The 21,406-nt window shown below is 43.3% G+C and overlaps 2 protein-coding genes across 3 annotated transcripts in view; both read right to left on the minus strand.

Annotated features, from left to right (window-relative positions):
- LOC130073536 (NHL repeat-containing protein 3-like) overlaps nucleotides 1-21,406 on the minus strand; it is a 114,405-nt gene that overhangs the window by 12,625 nt on the left and 80,374 nt on the right. The window lies entirely within an intron of this gene.
- The window catches only part of LOC130073549 (uncharacterized), a 58,581-nt gene continuing 46,528 nt past the window's right edge, over nucleotides 9,354-21,406 (minus strand). The window contains exons 2-3 of one of the 2 annotated variants that reach the window (XM_056239025.1): nucleotides 9,864-9,954; nucleotides 9,354-9,444 (exon numbers count right to left, since the gene is read on the minus strand). In XM_056239025.1, the coding sequence (XP_056095000.1) occupies nucleotide 9,444; nucleotides 9,864-9,954 (92 nt within the window). In that variant the 3' untranslated portion in view covers nucleotides 9,354-9,443. Of the gene's footprint in view, nucleotides 9,445-9,702; nucleotides 9,721-9,863; nucleotides 9,955-21,406 lie in introns of those variants that run through there. The other variant, XM_056239026.1, reaches the window with a different exon arrangement.

Below are 21,406 nucleotides of genomic sequence, written 5' to 3' on the forward strand. Positions count from 1 at the left end.
TAGAGGAAATTTGTGGCATTCTAATGGAATTAAAAAAAGAATTAAGTTCAGAAGGGTTATAATCAATTTCGGATGAATATAGGGCTGTATTGTTCAAAGGCCAAATTGATTTCTAATTCAACCTTTGTGATCCTGCCATCATCTCTGCGAATAGATGTTATAACGTTTGTAGTTGAATATTGCCTTATTTGTTGTGCAAGACTTTTCCCAGAGTGTTCATATAATTTAGAGTGAGATTGAAGCAGAAGTCTCTCTGCCTGTTCAGATGTTATTAGATCAATCTCTGTCTGTAGCTTTGTTCTTTCCTTTAAAACTGCGGGTAGGGGATTGATTGCAAATTTCAAGTCCAATTGTTTAATCTGATTGATGAGGTCGTTTAATTGCTGGCTTCTTTTTTTCCTCTCCCATGATGAAAAAGAGATTATTTCCCCCCTAATATAGGCTTTTAAAGACTCCCAAAGTGAGGCTTTGCTGATATATGGGGTATCATTGATGGATAAGAAAAGGTCAATTCTATTATTAATAAAATCTACAAAAGATGAATCAGAAAGAATTCAATTATTAAAGCGCAATGTCTTCCGAATTGGCGATTTGGGAAAAGCTAATTTTAAAACCACTGGGCTGTGATCCGAGATTACAATAGTGTAACGTGGTGCGGTTGAAGCAGAGATGAAGCAGGATCCAAATGCAACACACGCTTTATTTAACAGACTATTTAAACTAAACTTGGATACAGGACTCAGGAACAGGATACGAGAACAAGAACAACCAACATCACCGTTAACAGTCTAACATTAAACAAGAACTCACAAAGACAAGGCTGAAACACAGGGCTTAAATAATCAGGGAGAAACGAGCTAGACAAGATAACAAGGGGGCGTGAGAAATAAGAAACACCTGGGATAATTAATAGACAAGACAGGGAACCATAGAACATGACAGGACACACAACCCACATCGTGACAAATAGATTCATATTTACAGTCAGTTATGGCGGCCATACACTGTGCGATTTTCGTCCGATTTTGAGCCGAATTCTGACTTGTGCGACTCTTTTTCGGGTCGGACCGATTTTCAGCTTTGTCGTGCAGTGTTCGTGCAGTGTACAGGGAGAAACGAGAGGCGAATAACCTCTCCCGATCGACAATCGGATGGTCGGATGAATTTCTGGCATGTGTGACTGTGTGTGTTTGTGTGGATGGAATCACACTGAGAGCAGGTGGATGGTCACTCAAGAATTCACTTTACTGGGCCTGGGACAGACAGAACTGAGACAAACAACCAAAAACTGGTTAGTGGGCAGTGCATTCATGCATCAATGTTGCTCATAGATCAGCAGCGAGAGATATGAGACTCTGCTCGATATACATTTTTACAAAGTGATCGTGAACATAATAGTGGAATAAAACTCAAATTAAAACATACATTAAGAAAATACAACTCAATGTCTCTGTTTTCATTTCTCATCAATTTACAAATGCAGAAAGACAATAAATTTAAGCAACCATCATTTTCATAGTTAAATGAAACACTGAAAATGAGCACAGACCCTAAATGGCGCAGTTACACAGATCAGCACGTGCGAGCACGTGTGCCGACACGTGAGTTAGGGCTAACAGTCAATTTAGCTAACATAACTCTACACAGAACATGACAAATTCGAATATAAAAACATACCTGAGACAAACAACCAAAAACTGGTTAGTGGGCAGTGCATTCACGCATCAATGTTGCTCATAGATCTTAAATGAAATCAACAGAGATTCGGAGTTCACAAGCAAGTTAACATACACACACTAATCACATTTCATCATCGCAAATAACATATTTGACTCGACTGACAGTCAAATGAAGTAAACTTGTGTGTAATATAAAAGTCCAACCTTGCACTTGAAAACTATCTAAACTCTGCTGGTGGTGACGTAGCTCCGCCCACAATGTCACGCACACAAATGCAAGTGACGCAACAGCCAATGGCAAGTTTGCCCATTTAAAGCATGAATTTATAAACATTATTTTAAACTCCGTTACACATGTCAGAAATTTTGGGCGCTTCTCGTGACTATATCGCACAGTTGAAGCAAAGCTACGAACCGATTGCCCGAAACTCAGTGTTTTTTCCCTCACTGCGCCTGCGCGAAAACAGAAGTTTAACCATTTCATCTGCAGCAAAAATAAAATTAAAATAAAAACGAAAAGAGGGAGATCTTTATGTTATGTAGTTCAAACTAGCTACAAATTACTGTTGCTTACCTCCAGTTCGTGTTGCAAAATGGATTAACCATAGCCTATTACACGTCTTCCAAGCCACCTGCAATGTAACGTTACGCCTCTTTTATTAATTTGTTAAACAATGTTTTTGAAATAAACCTGTTTTTAATTTTCATTGATGATTAATTATTGCAATGTTCGGACATATTATAGACTGTTAATAGTTAATTATTTTTATATGCCTATAATTCATTGTAATCGACCTAAATGTTTTAGACAATTTTCAATGAGGAGGAGTAAGCTTCTATGTAATATTTTATTATCCTCACAGCACGTTGGTTATGTGCTGTGAAATTATTGCGTGGCAAATTCATTATAATAGCGGATCAATTTAATAATAAAATTAGCCTCCCCTAATAATGATAATAGCCTACAATAATACTACTAATAATTTAATGCATAAATTGGAAATGCTAAATCATCTTGATATTGATAGCTGATGCTTGTTTTGACAATATCTCTGGATACATGATATCGTCTATAGGCGCAATCCAGGGGTTTATCGCAGATATTTCACACGTATACAGGTGCTGGTCAACGAATTAGAATTATTTTAAATAGTGCAATCATGAAATTCTTTGAATGCATTTTTTGTGCAGAAAGCAAATCAGGTGTTCACCGCACCTGTCCTACTCTTAGACTAATCACAGAACTCGTTATCTGGAAAAAAATTTGCTCAGCTGAGCTTTCCAAAAGGCCCATTTAGGCCATTTAACTGTGACACTGTTGTTTTATTGAATTAGAATAATGGTGAAAGCGTTTCATTGAATTAGAATAAATGCTCAAATTTTTGTTTTCTGTGAAGAGTGTTCACTGTGCAGTATAAAGTCAGGGTTGAGTAGAATTTCTAAGTTGTAAAATCAATCATGGGTAAGCAGCGCGACCTCTCAACCGGAATAGTGGCTCAAATTCAAGCCCTTCGCCAACAAGGCTTGACCCAAACTAAAATTGCTGAGCAGCTCGGCATCAGCCAGTCTTCCGTCTGCAAAGCTCTCAAGAAAAACTGCAGCAAGCGCACCAACTGTTCCGGCGTCCGAAAAACTTCTGCGACAACAAGCAGCTGAGAAAGATCGCAGTCAGCAACCGGTTCAAGTCCACTTCCGAGCTCACCGACTTGTGGAACAAGCAGACCGGCGCTGACGTCTCCAGATCAACCACTTACCGTCGTCTGCGCGAACTTGGCTTCAAATCTCGCGTTCCAGCAGTAAAACCGATGCTGAACAAGAAACAAATGGTGAAACGGCTGAAGTGGGCCAAAGAACACGGCGAGTGGACTGCTGAAGACTGGCAGAAAGTGGTCTTCAGTGACGAATCACGCTTCTGCATCTCCTTCGGTGACCAAGGTCCTCGTGTCTGGCGTCGTGGTGGCGAAACCTACAACCACGAGTGCGTGAAAAGATCCGTCAAGTTTCCCCAGAGCGTTATGGTCTGGGGATGCATGTCCGCTCGAGGTGTAGGGAAACTCTGCTTCCTCAAGAAGACTGTCAATGCTGCCGTATATCAAGATGTTCTGGAAACGTTCCTGATTCCGACTGTTGAGGAACAGTTCGGCGAAGAAGACTTCATATTTCAACAGGATCTTGCACCGGCTCATGCGGCAAAGTCGACCAAAGATTGGTTCACTAAAAAACAGCTTGAAGTTTTGGCATGGCCGGCCAACTCGCCTGACCTCAATGTCATTGAAAGCCTTTGGGCCATCGTCAAGCGGAAAATTCGCGACAGAAAGCCTACTACGCTGGACCAACTGAAGCAGAACATCGCCACTGCCTGGGAAGCTGTGAGTGCGGAAACTTGCGACAAGCTGGTCAAATCGATGCCGCGGAGACTTCAGGCAGTCATACAAGCCAAAGGGGCAGCCACAAAATACTGAGAAAGTGATGATTGTAATTATAATAAAAATTATTGCAATTCAATGAAACGCTTTCACCATTATTCTAATTCAATAAAACAACAGTGTCACAGTTAAATGGCCTAAATGGGCCTTTTGGAAAGCTCAGCTGAGCAAATTTTTTTCCAGATAACGAGTTCTGTGATTAGTCTAACGAGTAGGACAGGTGCGGTGAACACCTGATTTGCTTTCTGCACAAAAAATGCATTCAAAGAATTTCATGATTGCACTATTTAAAATAATTCTAATTCGTTGACCAGCACCTGTAGTGTGAGCAGTGAAGTTGCAGCTCGATGATCGGACCGTATAGTGTGAGCACATAAATCCTGAACTTTGCCTTTACATCGCATGCGATTTGATCGTTCAGTGTGAGTAGGTACCATGCTGAAATTGCACAGACATCGCACAGTGTATGCCCGCCTTTAGAGAAGTTAAGAGTTTGTCGTCTATTAAAAAGTAGTCGATTCGTGAATATGAACGATGCACTGGGGGAAAAAAAGAGAACTGTCTAATATTTGGATATAAAAAACAGCAGGGATCTGAGAATTTGTATGTCTCGAAAAAAGTATTAATAAACATAGCAGATTTGGATAATTTGTAGGGCGTTTTTGAAGGCCGATCCATTGTGGGGTGTAGCACACAGTTAAAGTCTCCTCCTAGGATTAGTTTATGTGTGGTCAAATTGGGGAGATTGGTTAAAATAGATTTTATAAATGATACATCGTCCCAGTTGGGGGCATAAATAGTTGCTAATATCAGAGGAACATTATATAATGTACCAGTTATTATAACAAATCTACCTCCTCTATCAGTTTGAACATTACTCACGCAGAACGGGGTGTTCTTATTAATAACAATCGCAGTCCCCCGTGATTTTGACTGGAAATCAGAGTGATAAATTTGCCCCACCCAAGATTTTTTAAGTTTATAGTGATCAGTTGATATTAAGTGTTATGAGGGTGACGGATGAACCCAAGCGCAGACAGTATGCAATCACACAAAGTTTATTGTAGACAGAAAACAAAACCCACGAGGGGGTAAAACAAGGGCAAATCTGATGAGGGAAGACTAAACTAGACTAACACTTGACAAACTAGACTATAAACTAACAACAGAAACAGGACCAGTAATTCACCAGACCAAACTGTCACAAGGTACTCACAGTAAGTTAACACGCAGGAAAGAATCACAATGAACCAACACCGGACAGCAAACACAAGGGGATGATATAGGGAGACACTAATTACAAGAACAGGTGAAGCTGACTAGACAATGACAAGACGAGGATAACAAGGGGGCGGGGTAACGTAACGAGACAACAAGCACATGGCCCAAACAAAAGGCCATGTGCTTGCACACAAAACATGGGTCTGTCATGATCCTGCCTCAAGACTAGAGAAAATCAAGGACACGAGGGCAGAATCATGACAGAACCCCCACCTTGAGGAGCGTCTGGAAGCCGCTCCTTAGCGGCTTCCAGACGCTGTTCCGGCAGACCTGGAAAGGGGACATCAAGCACGGGACAAGACAGACTGAGACAGACACAAACCAACAAAACATGACAAATAACAGTTACGGCAAACATAAAAACACAACAACAGGGTTAGGATGAAACATCAAAAATAATAAACAAGGAAGAGGAGGCGGAGGAAACACAGAGTTCATAGGAGGTGATCCAGGGTGGGTAGGTGGGACGGTGGTCTTGGGTCTACGGGATGTGGGCTTAGGACGAGGGATCCTAACGGGTTTGGGTGGTGTAGTGTGGGAAGTGGGAGAAACAGTCCGGGGTTTAGTCATGACAGGGGTGACCGGGGAAACATACAGTGGTCAGGTGACAGTGGGGACCTCTGCAGGCGGCAGCGGAGTGAAGACAAGGGGTGAGGCAGGTGGTAAGGGATCGGGAAAAGGCGCTGCGGCTGACTGTAAAGCTGGGACAGGATCCGCGTTCTCAAAAACAGAACCTTCGCTCTCCGAAGCAGACTCGGAACCAGCACCCTCCTTTGCCGACTCAGAAACAAAGTTCTCTGCAGTAGTCATGGAGACAGCCTTCTCAGCAGCAGGCTTTGAAACAGCGCTCTCTGCGGCAGACTTGGAAACAGCGCTCTCTGCGGCAGACTTGGAAACAGCGCTCTCTGCGGCAGACCTGGAAACTGCGCTCTCTGCGGCAGACCTGGAAACTGCGCTCTCTGCGGCAGACCTGGAAACTGCGCTCTCTGCGGCAGACCTGTAAACTGCGCTCTCTGCGGCAGACTTGGAAACTGCGCTCTCTGCGGCAGACCTGGAAACTGCGCTCTCTGCGGCAGACCTGGAAACTGCGCTCTCTGCGGCAGACCTGGAAACTGCGCTCTCTGCGGCAGACCTGGAAACTGCGCTCTCTGCGGCAGACCTGGAAACTGCGCTCTCTGCGGCAGACCTGGAAACTGCGCTCTCTGCGGCAGACCTGGAAACTGCGCTCTCTGCGGCAGACCTGGAAACTGCGCTCTCTGCGGCAGACCTGGAAACTGCGCTCTCTGCGGCAGACCTGGAAACTGCGCTCTCTGCGGCAGACCTGGAAACTGCGCTCTCTGCGGCAGACCTGGAAACTGCGCTCTCTGCGGCAGACCTGGAAACTGCGCTCTCTGCGGCAGACCTGGAAACTGCGCTCTCTGCGGCAGACCTGGAAACTGCGCTCTCTGCGGCAGACCTGGAAACTGCGCTCTCTGCGGCAGACCTGGAAACTGCGCTCTCTGCGGCAGACCTGGAAACTGCGCTCTCTGCGGCAGACCTGGAAACTGCGCTCTCTGCGGCAGACCTGGAGACCTGGAAACTGCGCTCTCTGCGGCAGACCTGGAAACTGCGCTCTCTGCGGCAGACCTGGAAACTGCGCTCTCTGCGGCAGACCTGGAAACTGCGCTCTCTGCGGCAGACCTGGAAACAGCACTCTCCTCAGCTGTGGGCACAGGACTTGAGGACATGACAGGAATTTCAAGGATTTTCATGAGACAAGACAGATAGTCAGACATAGTTTTGGCAGCAACGACGACAGGCATCTCTTGACGAGCTGATACAGACCGGAGGAGTGCTTCTGCAGCTGCGTCGGCCGCAGCTTTCTCTGAAGCGGACTCAGAGACAGCACTAACGGCAGCAGACTCGGGAACAGCCTTCACTGCTGCAGGCTCAGGAACAGTCCTCTCAGCAGCTTCAGGAACAACTCTCTCCAACGCAGACTGGGGACTTGAGCTCTCTGCAGCGGATTCAGGAACAGCCTTTCCAGCTGCAGAGTCCAGGACCACGCTTACAGCAGCAGGCTCAGGCACAGCGCTCTCAGTTACTGCGGCGGGTTTGAGATCCATCGCGGGCTCAGGAGGGGATAGAGACGGAGAACCAGAGGGTCCCTTCCTCCTCTTCTTCTTCCTGGGTCGTGGTGCAGATGCCGTTGGTGGACTGGTGAGTGGTTGGGGAACCATGGCGGGATCTGTGTCTGGAATATCAGTCTCTAGGAGGGCTGATTCCGTCACGGAGGACTCTGATGTTGACTCCCAAGATGTCCGTCTCCCTCGCTTGCTGAGTAGACCTTCGGGTCCGGATGGCGTCTCGGGAGTGGAAGTGGGACCAGCTTGATTCCCCTGGGAAACAACACCTAGGACACGACCCTCCGGAATTATTGGTAGGCAGGCAGCAGGCGAAGACCACGAGGACGCCGTCTCTGACTCCTCCCAGGAGAAACGATCATAAAGCTGAGCGCAGTTCGACAGGATCCACTCACCCTCAGGCGTGTATGGAAGGTTTACGCTCCTCCTATTGAGGGGAGTTGATAACCAACATTGATCAGAGGAACCCGGAGGTCACTTGGCAGGAAAGCACACACTGTCTGCTGGGTTCGGTCTTGGTCGGTTCATTCTGTTATGAGGGTGACGGATGAACCCAAGCGCAGACAGTATGCAATCACACAGTTTATTGTAGACAGAAAACAGGGAAAACAAAACCTACGAGGGGGTAAAACAAGGGCAAATCTGATGAGGGAAGACTAAACTAGACTAACACTTGACAAACTAGACTATAAACTAACAACAGAAACAGGACCAGTAATTCACCAGACCAAACTGTCACAAGGTACTCACAGTAAGTTAACACTCAGGAAAGAATCACAATGAACCAACACCGGACAGCAAACACAAGGGGATGATATAGGGAGACACTAATTACAAGAACAGGTGAAGCTGACTAGACAATGACAAGACGAGGATAACAAGGGGGCGGGGTAACGTAACGAGACAACAAGCACATGGCCCAAACAAAAGGCCATGTGCTTGCACACAAAACATGGGTCTGTCATGATCCTGCCTCAAGACTAGAGAAAATCAAGGACACGAGGGCAGAATCATGACATTAAGTGGGTTTCTTGGAGAAATGCTATATTTGCCTCCAGCCTCTTTAAATGGGTAAGGATCTTATTGCGCTTTATAGAATGGTTAACCCCCTTTACATTCCAACTCACAAAGTTCACTGTAAGTGATTTGCTATGTCCCAGGTTTTGCAGCATTTAATGAGCAAAAAAACTGATGTGTCAACCTTTTTCTGAAATTCACCTATCAACTGAACACGATAGCACATGTATACATGAACAAATTTGAATGACAAACAAACACTTTGACCCCCCCCCCCCCCACACACACACACACAACCTACAGCTTCCCGACTGAGAAGCAAGAGAACATCCCACATGTAATTAACCTTCAATGTTCCCAAACGCATTGGACTTCTAAACGCTCAACGTCCAAAATAACATTTAACGCAATTGTTTTTTTTGTCTTTTTGAAAAGAGATTCATAAGACATTCTAGGCTTTAACCATGTGTCCCCACTGTCGAGATGGAGAGAAAAAAAATATATATATTATTTTTTAAACCGGAAACAGGACTAAAATATTTCAGATGCTAGACATTCAAAGCAGCAGATTATTTAATGTCTTAAACGTGTAACATGCAGGAGAGCATCATGACATCATCACTGTGCAGCAAAACACAGATCAGATACACATGTGGATCACAAGATGAGAGTAAATACGTCAAAATATTACAATGGAAGTTTTATCAACACTTTTTATTTTATTTTTTACTTAAAGTTACTATATGTTATAATTATTATGTTTTTATTATTTTTGGCCATTTTTAGGCCTTTATTGACAGGACAGCTGAAGACATGAAGGGAGAGAGAGGGGGGAATGACATGCAGCAAAGGGTCGAAGGTCGGGGTCAAACCCAGGCCCGGTGGATCCAAGAGTACACCTCTACATCTGATCTACATCTGATCTACATCTGATCTACATATCACCTCTACATCTGATCTACATCTGATCTACATCTGATCTACATATCACCTCTACATCTGATCTACATCTGATCTACATATCACCTCTACATCTGATCTACATCTGATCTACATCTGATCTACATATCACCTCTACATCTGATCTACATCTGATCTACATATCACCTCTACATCTGATCTACAACTGATCTACATCTGATCTACACATCACCTCTACATCTGATCTACATCTGAACTACATCTGATCTACATCTGATCTACATATCACCTCTACATCTGATCTACATCTGATCTACATCTGATCTACATCTGATCTACATATCACCTCTATAGACCCAGCATCACCTCTACATATGATCTCTCCAGGACCCCTTATCAACACCACATATCTACACTAGCCTGCAGCTGACGGCAAAGTGAATGAACCACGCTCATGGATTCGAGAGTTGAGATTGTACTTGATATTTAAAAAATAACTCTTTAAACCTTTGATCGGTTCATACTTTATCCATAAAAGCCGTCATCATTTATTTTCCATAATGACACAGTCTATTAGTGTACATACTAATCCAACACCCTTTAATATCATTATTAACCATTTTACAATAGGCGGTGTCCAGGGATTCATTAAAGAAGGACCAACAAAAATAATTTACAAACACATCTGAATTGATCTTGTAGGTCTTGTATTTTTCCAGCAAAAGATCCAGGTACCGTAAATACACATCGATTGCAGCTTCGATCTCACGAACACAGTCTGATGCAGGTTTTGCAGCCTGAATATCCAGGCGAGCCTCGTGGATCAGCATCTGGACGTGGAAGGCGGCTCAGTTGACCCAGATCTTGAACCCGCGGCTGCTCATCTGTCCGTCATGCAGAAGGGAGTTTCTGAGGATGGTGAGATGGTCGCTCAGCTGCTTTTCCAGTCTCCTTATTTCCTCCCGTAATAGTTGGTCATTGTTCATGTACACTTGATGGCGTTTCAGATACTCTGCCATTGTGTCTCGGACACTCGAAGCTTTCTCTTCCCCAAACACTCGTCGTAACAGGCTGTATGTGTCATCCCTCGTCTGAGTGCTGCTCTTGATGGCGATCTCTATGATCATGGAAATCACCAGAGCTCCAAGACCGACAGCATTCGGGACTGTGTTCAGTGCACCGATGGCAGTTCCTAAACTGTGGACGTAACCCGGCACCTTGGTGAGCATCTCATTAGAGAACGCCTGCAGCACAGCGTTAGAGTCGGGACCAGAATATTTCTGCAGAGACTCATCTCCGCGAATACTCAGTCAAACAGGTATACAGGCACACAGGCATGAAGCCTGAATTATCTTCTTTTAAATGAAGTAATTTATATAAAAAACTAATTTTCTCATTTTATGTAATCTGTACGAAAAGAGAGAGATGATAGTCGTTCTCGTCTCAGCTCATTAAAGTTAATTTGACCACGCCCACGGAGCACGCGCTCTATTCAAACACAAACGCTCTGAGGCGATCCACGCCCACATCAGCTGGATAACCCACCGAAAGAGACTCATATTTACGACGCTGTGAGGAATAATACTATCTTAATAATAATCCTGGAAAAAATTACCTCAGAAGTGCAGGTAGTTTCATTTTGCGGAGCAACGGATCCAGCTGAGGAATAGGAGTAGTATTAACATAAACCATGTGTCAAAAAAGGTGTTTTATGACTTGATTTATGGCCCTGTGTTGGTACAGAGTTGTGTGCCTGTCACTCATGACTGTCGTAGTGTTCTTGTATCAAGAAAACAGTGTTTCTGATTTACGGTGGTAGCTGACAGGCTCCTGTATGTCTAGGAAGTTTGGAGCCGTGTGACATCCTCCTTTGGTGAGATCCGGGAAACTTTTAAAAGACAAAAAAAAACTTTTGTTTGATTTTATGACCATCTTTTGGTAGATTTAGGCACCCCTTGTCACTCATGATTGACAGAGACTCCATGTGTCAACAAAAATCTGGGCTCCTTCCAGTCAGCTGGGGGGAAACTGATTGTATTTGTATTGGGGGTATGCCCATGTTGACAATATGCCAGTTGAAGTTGAAGTTGGATTCAAGATGGCTGCCGAGTGAATGGCAATGAGAGACTGCAACTGAATCCGTCAAAAATCATGAAAATGACTTGACACCCAAGTAGATAAGTGAAGTCTATGGCTTTATATGGATATTGGGATCTAACTTTTATGAGTGTTTCCCACTATTTTGATGTTTTGGGGCACTTCTGACAATACTTGTCAAGACTGTGAAAACCAGTCAAATTCAAAATGGAGGATGTCAAGAAAGCTCTGAGAGAACTGGCAAAGAAAATTGATGGAATGGCTGAAAATGTGGGCAAGATAAGCGGTTTGGTAGAGGATGTGAAGAAACTAAACAACCTACTTGCACAGAAGGATGAGAAAATTGCAGAGTTGGAGAAAAGAGTTGATGACTTGGAGCAATATACAAGAAAAGAAGATGTGGTCATTAGTGGCCTAAAAACAACACACCGCACTTACTCCAATGTCACCCGAGGGGAGAGCAGCGAAGTTGACATAACAGAGAAAGAAAAACAGACGCTGGAGGAGCAGGTGATCAAGTTCTTCAATAGAAGGGATATCTCTATTCACAAGGAGAGTATCGCTGCTTGCTACACCCTCCCCAAAAGGAACGGACAAATGGAAAGAACCATCATTTTGAGATTTGTAAATAGAAAACAAAAAAATAGAACTCTTGAAACAAGGAAAAAAGTTGAAGGACACGCACGTGTATGTAAATGAACATCTCACGAAAAGGAATGCTGAAATAGCTAAACATGCAAGGGCACTGAAGAAACAAAGGAAAATTCATTCAACTTGGACAAGGGACTGTAAAATTTGGATACGTACAAATGCTCTATCTGGTGAGGAGATGAAGGTCCTGTTAATCCGGGACCTCAAAGACCTGGAGAAATATGGCATTGTCTAGCCAACAAGAACTATTTCTTGATGCCCAGATCTATCTGAAAGAGGTTTATTTCAGACATAAAGAGTCCAACTTGGTGGTGGTGAGCAGATTTATATTTATTTGGAACAACCCTGCCACAAACTATGAAGGTATTTTTTTCCCTTTTTGGTTGAGACTGATGGTTGACTTACTGTTTTTCCAAGTGCCTTTCTTCGTGCTCCAGAGACTCATATTGAACTCACTTTCCTATTCAAAATGCCTACCTGTCGGAATCTAATATCATATCTTCTAAAAATTTTATTTTTATTTTTTGTTGTTGTTAGATTTTTCTTGGACAAATTGCTCTATTATCACTTTCACTGGTGTGTATGTGCATTGATCAGGATGTGTGAGATTGGGAAGAAAGTTTGCGATCATATTGAACAATTATTATGCAGGAACAAGATATAGACCCGGAAAGCAATTTTTTTGACCAAGTTACTAGAAATTGTTTTTATTATACTGAACACCAATTTAAGGAAAAATTTAACTTGGATAATGGTATTTCAATTGTACATTTTAATAGCAGGAGTCTATATGCAAACTTTGATAAGATCAGAGACTACTTGCATCATAATACCATGCAATTTAATATAGTTGCTATTTCTGAGAGTTGGCTTAGTCATGATAAAGGAATTCAACTTGAACTAGAAGGTTATCAATTACATTATGTCAATAGAGTTAACAAAAGAGGTGGGGGAGTTGCAATGTTTGTGGATAATAGGTTAAAGCATATGATTGTTGAAAGTATGACGACTGTTATTGATGGTATTTGTGAGTATTTAACGGTGGAAATCGATATGGGTAAAATGAAGAATGTTGTCGTTAGTTGCGTTTATAGAGCACCCAACTCTGGTATTGAAAGCTTTAAAGAAGTGTTTGAGGCCTTGGTTTTGAATGCCAAGCAGAAGGTTGCTTATTTCTGTGGGGATTATAATATAGATTTTTTAAATCCGAGTAAATCACCTGCAATAGAAGAGTTTATTGATGTAATGTACAGTACAGGCCTATATCCATGTATAAACAAACTGAGCAGAATTACCACACACTCAGCAACAATAATAGATAATATTCTTACAAATAATATGAGTAGTAATTTAGAAAGTGGATTGTTAATAAATGATATTACTGACCATCTGCCAATATTTGTACTCCATGAATGTAAACACTATAATTTGGATACCAGCAAAATAAATATACAGAGGAGATTAAGAACAGATCACACCATGAATAAATTAAAAAATGACTTGTTAGTTCAAGATTGGAAGAGTGTGTATGAAGAAGGGGATGTTGACTTAGCCTACAACTCATTTCTAAATACCTTTTTGACTCTGTATTATAAAAATTGTCCAATCCAGCAATCAGAGATAACATCTAAACGTCCATATAAACCCTGGGTTACAAGGGGTCTGATGAAGGCTTGCAAAAAAAAGAATACTCTATATTAAGACTTTGTTAAGTGTAGAACTGAAGAGAAAGAATTTAAATATAAGACATATAAAAATAAATTAACAGCTATCTTAAGAAAATGTAAAAAAGACTATTATAGTAGATTGCTGGAAACTAATAAAAACAATATAAAGGGTACGTGGAACATTTTAAATTCAATTATTAGAAGGAAAAAAACAAGTACTGGTTTTCCAAACGAATTTATTGATAATGGTAAAATAATTAAAAACATGGATGAAGTCGTGGCTGGCTTCAATGGATTCTTTGTGAACGTAGGCCCCAATCTGGCCGATGAGATAATACCTCCACAACAGGACGATGTCCCACAATATTTAAAAGAAAGAAATCCAGCAACTATTTTTTTGAGAGATACTGATAAAACCGAAGTACTTGATATTGTTAATAACTTTAAGAATAAAACATCAAGAGACTGTAATGATATTGATATGCTTTTAATTAAACAACTAATTGCAGTAATAGTAGATCCCATAGTATATATTTCCAATCTCTCTCTGAAATTGGGTTCTTTTCCCACAAATATGTGTAGAGACCTGGATAAATGTTTGTGTTTCTAAACGTATAACTGTCGTTTTTCTTTGAAAAGAGAATTTTATTATTTGTATCTTGGGTCTGAAAACATACACTCAAACAAAGTGTAGATCGACTTTGTTTTTTTTTTATGTTTAAATATGAGACATGTTTATAAAGTTTTTTTCAATATGTGTGTAAGGGAAAACAACTCATAAAATGGCTGCATTTTATTGAGTATTCTGAGAGAGTTTCAGTTGGACAATGAAAACGGTGGACTTTGACCCCTAAATCTCTCGCGAGGTTTTTTTTTTCTGGGAAGTTCGACACGAGGAAAGCTGACAGTGGTCGACGCTCACGCAGATTTTTTGGTTTTAGTGCTAGCTCGGTGACGAGAGTATAGTGTGAACTGAAAAATTCATGGATGAGTTTGCAGCTTGCCGAACGGAAAAGAAATGCGAGAGAGTTCGCTGAAAGACTGCATGCGCACTTTAGTTTCACGTGAGTAAAAGAGATAGAGGATATCTAGCACGAGGATCCCATGTGAGAAAATCTGTGTTTTTTTTTCCTATCATCGTTGATTTGTTTTATTAGTTTTACGTGTGAAATCCGGAAGAATATATCCGTGTTTATTTTCTCAAGTTCAGTGTTGCAGTTTGAGATATAAGAAGTTGAGTAATTCGTGTGAAATCCGGAAGAATATACCCGTGTTTATTTTGGGTAAAAGTACCGCAGTGGAGTATGTAGTTGGGAATTCATGTCAACTGTGTGTTTATTGTCTTTGACACCGAGTGATTGTCGAAATCGGGAGATCTGTGTGGATTTTCGCGGATGCATCTAACCACCACGAGGGAGGAGTTCATCGAGGCCTACTCAACGTCGTCGTGGGTTGCGTCACGGTTGCTGTTTGTCATCTCGTTGAAGAGTGAGCATTCTGCAATTGGAATTCTTTTTCCTGATTCGTGAGTAGCCTACTCTGGTTTTGCATCAAAGAGCTCCAACTAGCGCGCCATCTGTGTACTGAAAATCCCAGCTGGGTAAATTTATTACATTGACATTTTATTTTATTTTATTTTATGGTGATTATTGGTTGTGACTTTGTGAATTGAATTATTTGGTCATTCAAAGAGGAAAAAAAACAAAGACAACAGAGTACTGAGAATAATAAATGCATGTTTATTGATCTGCCATAATTTTGTGTGATTTCCTGTGGAAAGACTGTTTATTATTAATTATTTTTTTTTCCTTTGAGAGATTTGTATTTAAAAAATCTAAAGGTAAACACAATAGTGTTTTTTTTTATTATTATTTCCAAATAGAAAACACAAATCTGACACTATCAGGTGAAGATCTGAGATCTGGGTTATGTGTTGATACTGTAACTGAAGGGAAATGTGCCTCCACCGGGGTAGTGGATAAATTTAAGATCCCCTAGACAGATTCTTACATTGTGAGCCACAATATTCTACCCGGCAGGAGGGCTACATTTTGTGGGGGCTCGTCCGGGATAAGTCAGATTATTCAGATTGTGTTTCAGACACAGTGAACTGTGTTCTGTAAAAAAAAAAAAAAATTTGTGAATTTTATTTTGGAAGTGATTTATTTGTATATTGTTTCTTTGAGAGTTCTGTGAAGAGAACTTTAATGCTTAACAGTCATAACCTGTTTTTTTGAGCACATACTGTTGAGGACACAGGTGAACAAAATGGAGGTTAGTGAGGTTATTGATTGGTGCAGAGAGAAAGGTGTTGAGTTGGACAGGGTTATCATTCTGAGCAACGTACCTGCAGATTGTGAAGACAGAGTAGTTTATGAAGTGCTGGATGCTGCTCTGGGAATGAGGAAATGCAAAGTACTTGATCGCCTCTTTGATAAGACTAAGCGACAGCAGTTTCTTCTGATTGAGACAGTTAGCAATGTTTCGGAGATGTCTATACCTGCAGAGCTCGGAGGACCTGAAGTAGGTACCTGGTACACGCAGGTTGTGCATGTTGCAGCTGAGGCACCTAAACATAGTAGGGAAGATGAGTTTCAGACTAAGCTGATGTCTTTTCTTCAAACAGAGGGAAAGTCGCTATCTGACATTCCAAGTTTGGCTTCCTCTACCCCTGTGCTTGACACTAAACTGGTTGATGCCATCAATTCCCTTGTTCAAACCTGTCATGTGGCTTCATCTGAGGAGAGAGTTGGATATAGGAAGCTGCGTCCATTCTCTGGGTTCATTCCCACTCCCCATGGAGAGGATGAGTATGAGGTATGGGTGGAGCAGACTACTCACATTCTGGAAGAGTGGCAGTGTTCGGATAATGTCAAAAAGCAGAGACTAGTAGAGTGTCTCAGAGGTCCTGCAGCGGACATTGTAAGGTTCGAAAAGACCGGTAATCCATCTGCTGCTTTCAGTGACTACCTGAGTGCGTTAGAGTCAGCGTTTGGCACCACGGAGGATGCTGCAGATTTGATGCTAAAATTTAGGAGCACTTATCAGAGTGAGGGAGAGAAGCTCTCAGCCTACATAATGAGATTGGATAGGATGCTGCACAGTATGCTGAGGAAAAGAGGCATTGAGTACCCTGCAATGAATCGTCTTCGAATGCAGCAAATAGTTAGAGGTGCTCTTTCAAGTGACCTAGTGGCAATGCGCTTGAGGATGACACATAAGCTGTGTGCTCCTCCTCCTTTCAATGAGCTGATGAAAGAGGTGCGAGAAGAAGAGAGTATGTTGAGACAAAGGAGCTCAGTGCATGCAAATGTTGCTGTGTCTGGGGTGCCCCCGGCAAAGAATGAGTCATCTGGTAACACCAATCTGGCCAATCCAGAAATAGAAATGCTGAAGAGGGAGATTAGGGGGCTAAAGAACGAGGTGTCTCGCTTGTCAGCCGTGGCGAAAGAACCAGTGACTTACGACCGTTCCGTTACACACAGTTTAGCTGCGATTGCAGAAAGCAAAACACCAACCCGACCAGTGAACAAGGCTAACATCTTCTGCTACAGATGTGGAGAAGATGGGCATCTGAAACGTGATTGTACCAAGGAAGAGAATCTCAGGAGAGTAAACCAGCGGCTCATCAAAATGAGACAGCCATCGGGAAATGCCTCCGGGGCTCAGTAGAGGAACGGCCTGAAGCTCCGGGGAAGACACGTTCCACAAAGTGCAAAAGAGCAAGAGCTGAGCAAGTAGATCTTCCGAACGGGTTAGTGGGACCTAGCTCTGTCCTTCCCATCCAGGTGGAAGGTATCTACACTAAGGCTTTGCTGGATAGTGGATCGCAGGTCACGCTGTTGTACAGATCATTCTATGAGAAACACTTAAAGCATCTGCCATTGACACCAATTGAAAATTTGGAGATATGGGGATTAAGCTCGCAGAGATACCCCTATGATGGCTGCTTGTCTTTAAGGCTGGAGTTTCCAGGATCTGTGGCAGGAGTGGCGGAATCCATAGATGCACTTGTGTTGGTCTGTCCCGATCCTGTCATGAAAGGAGATGTCAACATTCTGGTGGGAACAAACACGGCTGTGGTAAAGAAGCTTGTAGACGTTTGTAAGACGAAGATGGGTAATGATTTCCTTCATAACCTGACTGTTCATCCTGAGATCAGAACTGCCTATGAACGGGTCCTTGCTGTTAACAAGTGTGATGTTGATGACTGTAGAGGGACAGTCTGGTTTCATCGCCTTAAGCCGTTGAAGTTGATTCCGGGAGAGAGTGTGAGGGTTTCTGGAATCCTGAAATACCCCGTCACATCATCTGCTAAAACCCTGTTAGTGGATCAGCCTGAGGAGTCCCGGTTTCCTGAGGAACTGCTAGTGAGAGCCGAGGTGCAGTCTGCTACTGCTGTCCAGTCAAAAAGAATAGGAGTCACTATTAGGAATGTCTCTTCTTGCCCAGTGACGATTAAGAGAGGAATGCCTATCGCCCATGTGTTTCCGGTTGATGTTGTGCCTACTGTCTCTAAACCCAGAGAGAGTAGTGGTCAAACCAAACTGACCAAGGATTCATTTAATTTTGGCGATACATCGGTTTCTGCAGAATGGAAACAACGGCTGGCCGAAAAGATGTTGGAGAGAAAGGATGTTTTCTCCTGCGATGAATTTGATGTGGGATGTTCAAAGAGTACTCAACATCACATCAGACTGACAGAGGATAAGCCTTTTCGTGAGAGGTCACGGCGGCTTGCACCAGCCGACATTGAGGATGTTAGGCAGCACTTGGAGAAGCTAAAAGAGGCTGGAATTATTGCCGACTCCAGAAGTCCCTACGCTTCACCGATCGTCGTAGTCCGAAAAAAGAATGGACAGATAAGGATGTGTGTGGACTACAGAACGTTGAATCGTCGCACAATCCCTGACCAATACACTGTTCCACGCATTGAAGATGCTCTGGCCTGCTTAAATGGAAGCCAGTGGTTCAGTGTATTGGACCTTAGGAGTGGATATTATCAGATCCCTCTGAGTGAAGACGACCAAGAGAAGACAGCTTTCATTTGCCCAGTGGGGTTTTACCAATTCCAGCGGATGCCACAAGGGATTTGTGGAGCTCCCTCAACTTTCCAACGAGTGATGGAAAAGACGGTGGGAGACATGAACCTGTTGGAAGTGCTGGTCTACTTGGACGACCTCATTGTCTTTGGACGGACTTTGGAGGAGCATGAGGAGAGGCTGCTTAAGGTGTTGGACCGCTTGCAGAGCGAAGGGTTGAAGTTGTCCTTGGACAAGTGCACCTTTTGTCAGACTTCTGTCAGCTATGTGGGTCACATCGTGTCTCAAGATGGTGTCTCGACTGATCCCTCCAAAATTGAAGCTGTCCAGTCATGGCCCAGGCCCCAGAACGTGACAGAGCTACGTTCCTTCTTAGGTTTCTGTGGGTACTACAGGAGATTTGTCAAAGACTATTCAAGAGTGTCTTACCCACTAAACCAGTTGCTGCAGGGGTGTCTACCAGCTAAGACCTTGAAGAAGATTAAAGCTGGGGACAACACCGACAGAGTTGTGTACAAAGCCTCGGATCCATTTGGAAGTAGATGGACTGATGCTTGTGAAGCTGCTTTCAATGAGTTGAAGGTGAGACTTACCCAGGCTCCTGTGTTGGTCTTTGCTAATTCTCAGCTCCCGTACGTCTTACATGTTGATGCCTGTTGTGAAGGGTTGGGCGGGGTGCTGTATCAGGACCAAGGACAGGGGTTGAAGCCTGTAGCGTTTGTCAGCAGAAGCTTGACGCCTTCTGAAAGGAACTACCCAGTCCATAAACTTGAGTTCTTGGCGTTAAAGTGGGCTGTTGTTGACAAGCTACATGATTACCTGTACGGAGCAAAGTTTGAAGTGCAGACGGACAACAACCCGCTAACTTACGTTCTGACCACAGCCAAACTGGATGCTACGGGACATAGGTGGCTGGCGGCCCTTTCTGCATACGACTTCAGTCTCAAGTACAGGCCTGGGAGACAAAATGTTGATGCCGATGCTTTGTCTCGTCGTCCTCATAGGGGAGTGAAGGAGCAGGAGTGGACAAATATATCATCCTCTGGAGTGAGATCCCTGTGTAAGCTGCCAGTGCAAGACAAGTACAACTGTTTCACATCTGCCAGCAGGATTGTCACGTCATTGGGAGGATCTCCTAAATCAGTCCCCAGAGCTTACTGCAACTTAGCCACTCTGGATACTTCTATGATTCCAAAACTGAGTTCTGCAGATCTGTCACGTGCCCAGCAAGAGGATCCTTGTCTTGGAGAGATATGGAGAGCTCTTAAAGGAGGAGATCCATGCAAGGTCAAGAAGGAATCTCACAAGGATCTTCCCTTGATCATGAGAGAGTGGGAAAGATTAGAAATTGAGAATGGAGTGATGTCTCGATGCACTCAAGCTCCAGACAAACCCCGTCGTAAGCAATTGTGCTTGCCCAGAAAGTTCCATGAAGTAGTTCTCCGGTCGCTTCATGATGATTCTGGACACCTGGGATTTGACAAGACTTATGGCTTGGTAAGAGAGAGATTTTACTGGCCACGAATGAAGATGGAGGTGGAGAAGTACTGTCAAACATGTGCCAGATGTGTTCAGAGGAAGACCCTGCCAAAGAGAGTTGCGCCATTGTCACACTTATCCAGTGATGGACCTATGGATCTTGTGTGTATGGACTTTCTATCCATTGAGCCAGACTCCAAGAACATTGGAAATGTCTTAGTCATCACTGACCATTACACAAGGTATGCCCAAGCGTTTCCGACTAAGGACCAGAAGGCGTCCACAGTTGCAAAGGTCCTGTGGGAGAAATACTTCATTCACTATGGACTGCCTAGACGGATGCACTCGGACCAGGGACGGGATTTCGAGAGCAGGCTCATCCAGGAGTTGTTTGACTTGTTAGGAGTGGAGAAATCCCGGACAACACCATACCATCCCCAGGGTGATCCGCAACCCGAACGGTTCAACCGGACACTCTTGGATATGTTGGGGACCCTGGATCCAAAGCAGAAACCACAGTGGAGCCGTCACATTGGGCATCTTGTACATGTGTACAATAGCAGCCTGAATGAAGCCACAGGATACTCGCCTTACTTCCTTATGTTTGGAAGGGAAGCCAGATTGCCCATAGATCTGAGTTTTGGTGTGTCTAGTGATAGTACTTCCACTAAGTCTTACCAGCGTTTTGTCAAAATCATGCAGCAAGAGCTGAAGTCTGCATACGAGCTGGCGGAGGAAAAAGCTGGAAAGAAGAATGCAGGAAATAAGAGGAGATATGATCAGAAACTGCATTACTCTCACCTTGTTCCTGGAGATAGAGTACTGATCAGGAATCTTGGATTGCAAGGAAAGCACAAGTTGGCGGACAGATGGAGTGCTGAGCCCTACCTTGTCCAGAGCCAGATGCCTCACTTACCTGTGTTCCGTCTTAAGCCAGAGAGTGGAACTGGACCTGTCAAGATTCTGCATAGGAATCACATTCTTCCTGTTGGACAAGGGTTGAGACAGCAACAAGCTCCTGAC

The sequence above is a fragment of the Rhinichthys klamathensis genome, unplaced genomic scaffold (assembly GCF_029890125.1).
Source record: "Rhinichthys klamathensis goyatoka isolate OS25496 unplaced genomic scaffold, OSU_Roscu_1.1 h1tg000550l_1, whole genome shotgun sequence".
In the NCBI taxonomy this organism is placed as follows: Eukaryota; Metazoa; Chordata; class Actinopteri; order Cypriniformes; family Leuciscidae; genus Rhinichthys; species Rhinichthys klamathensis.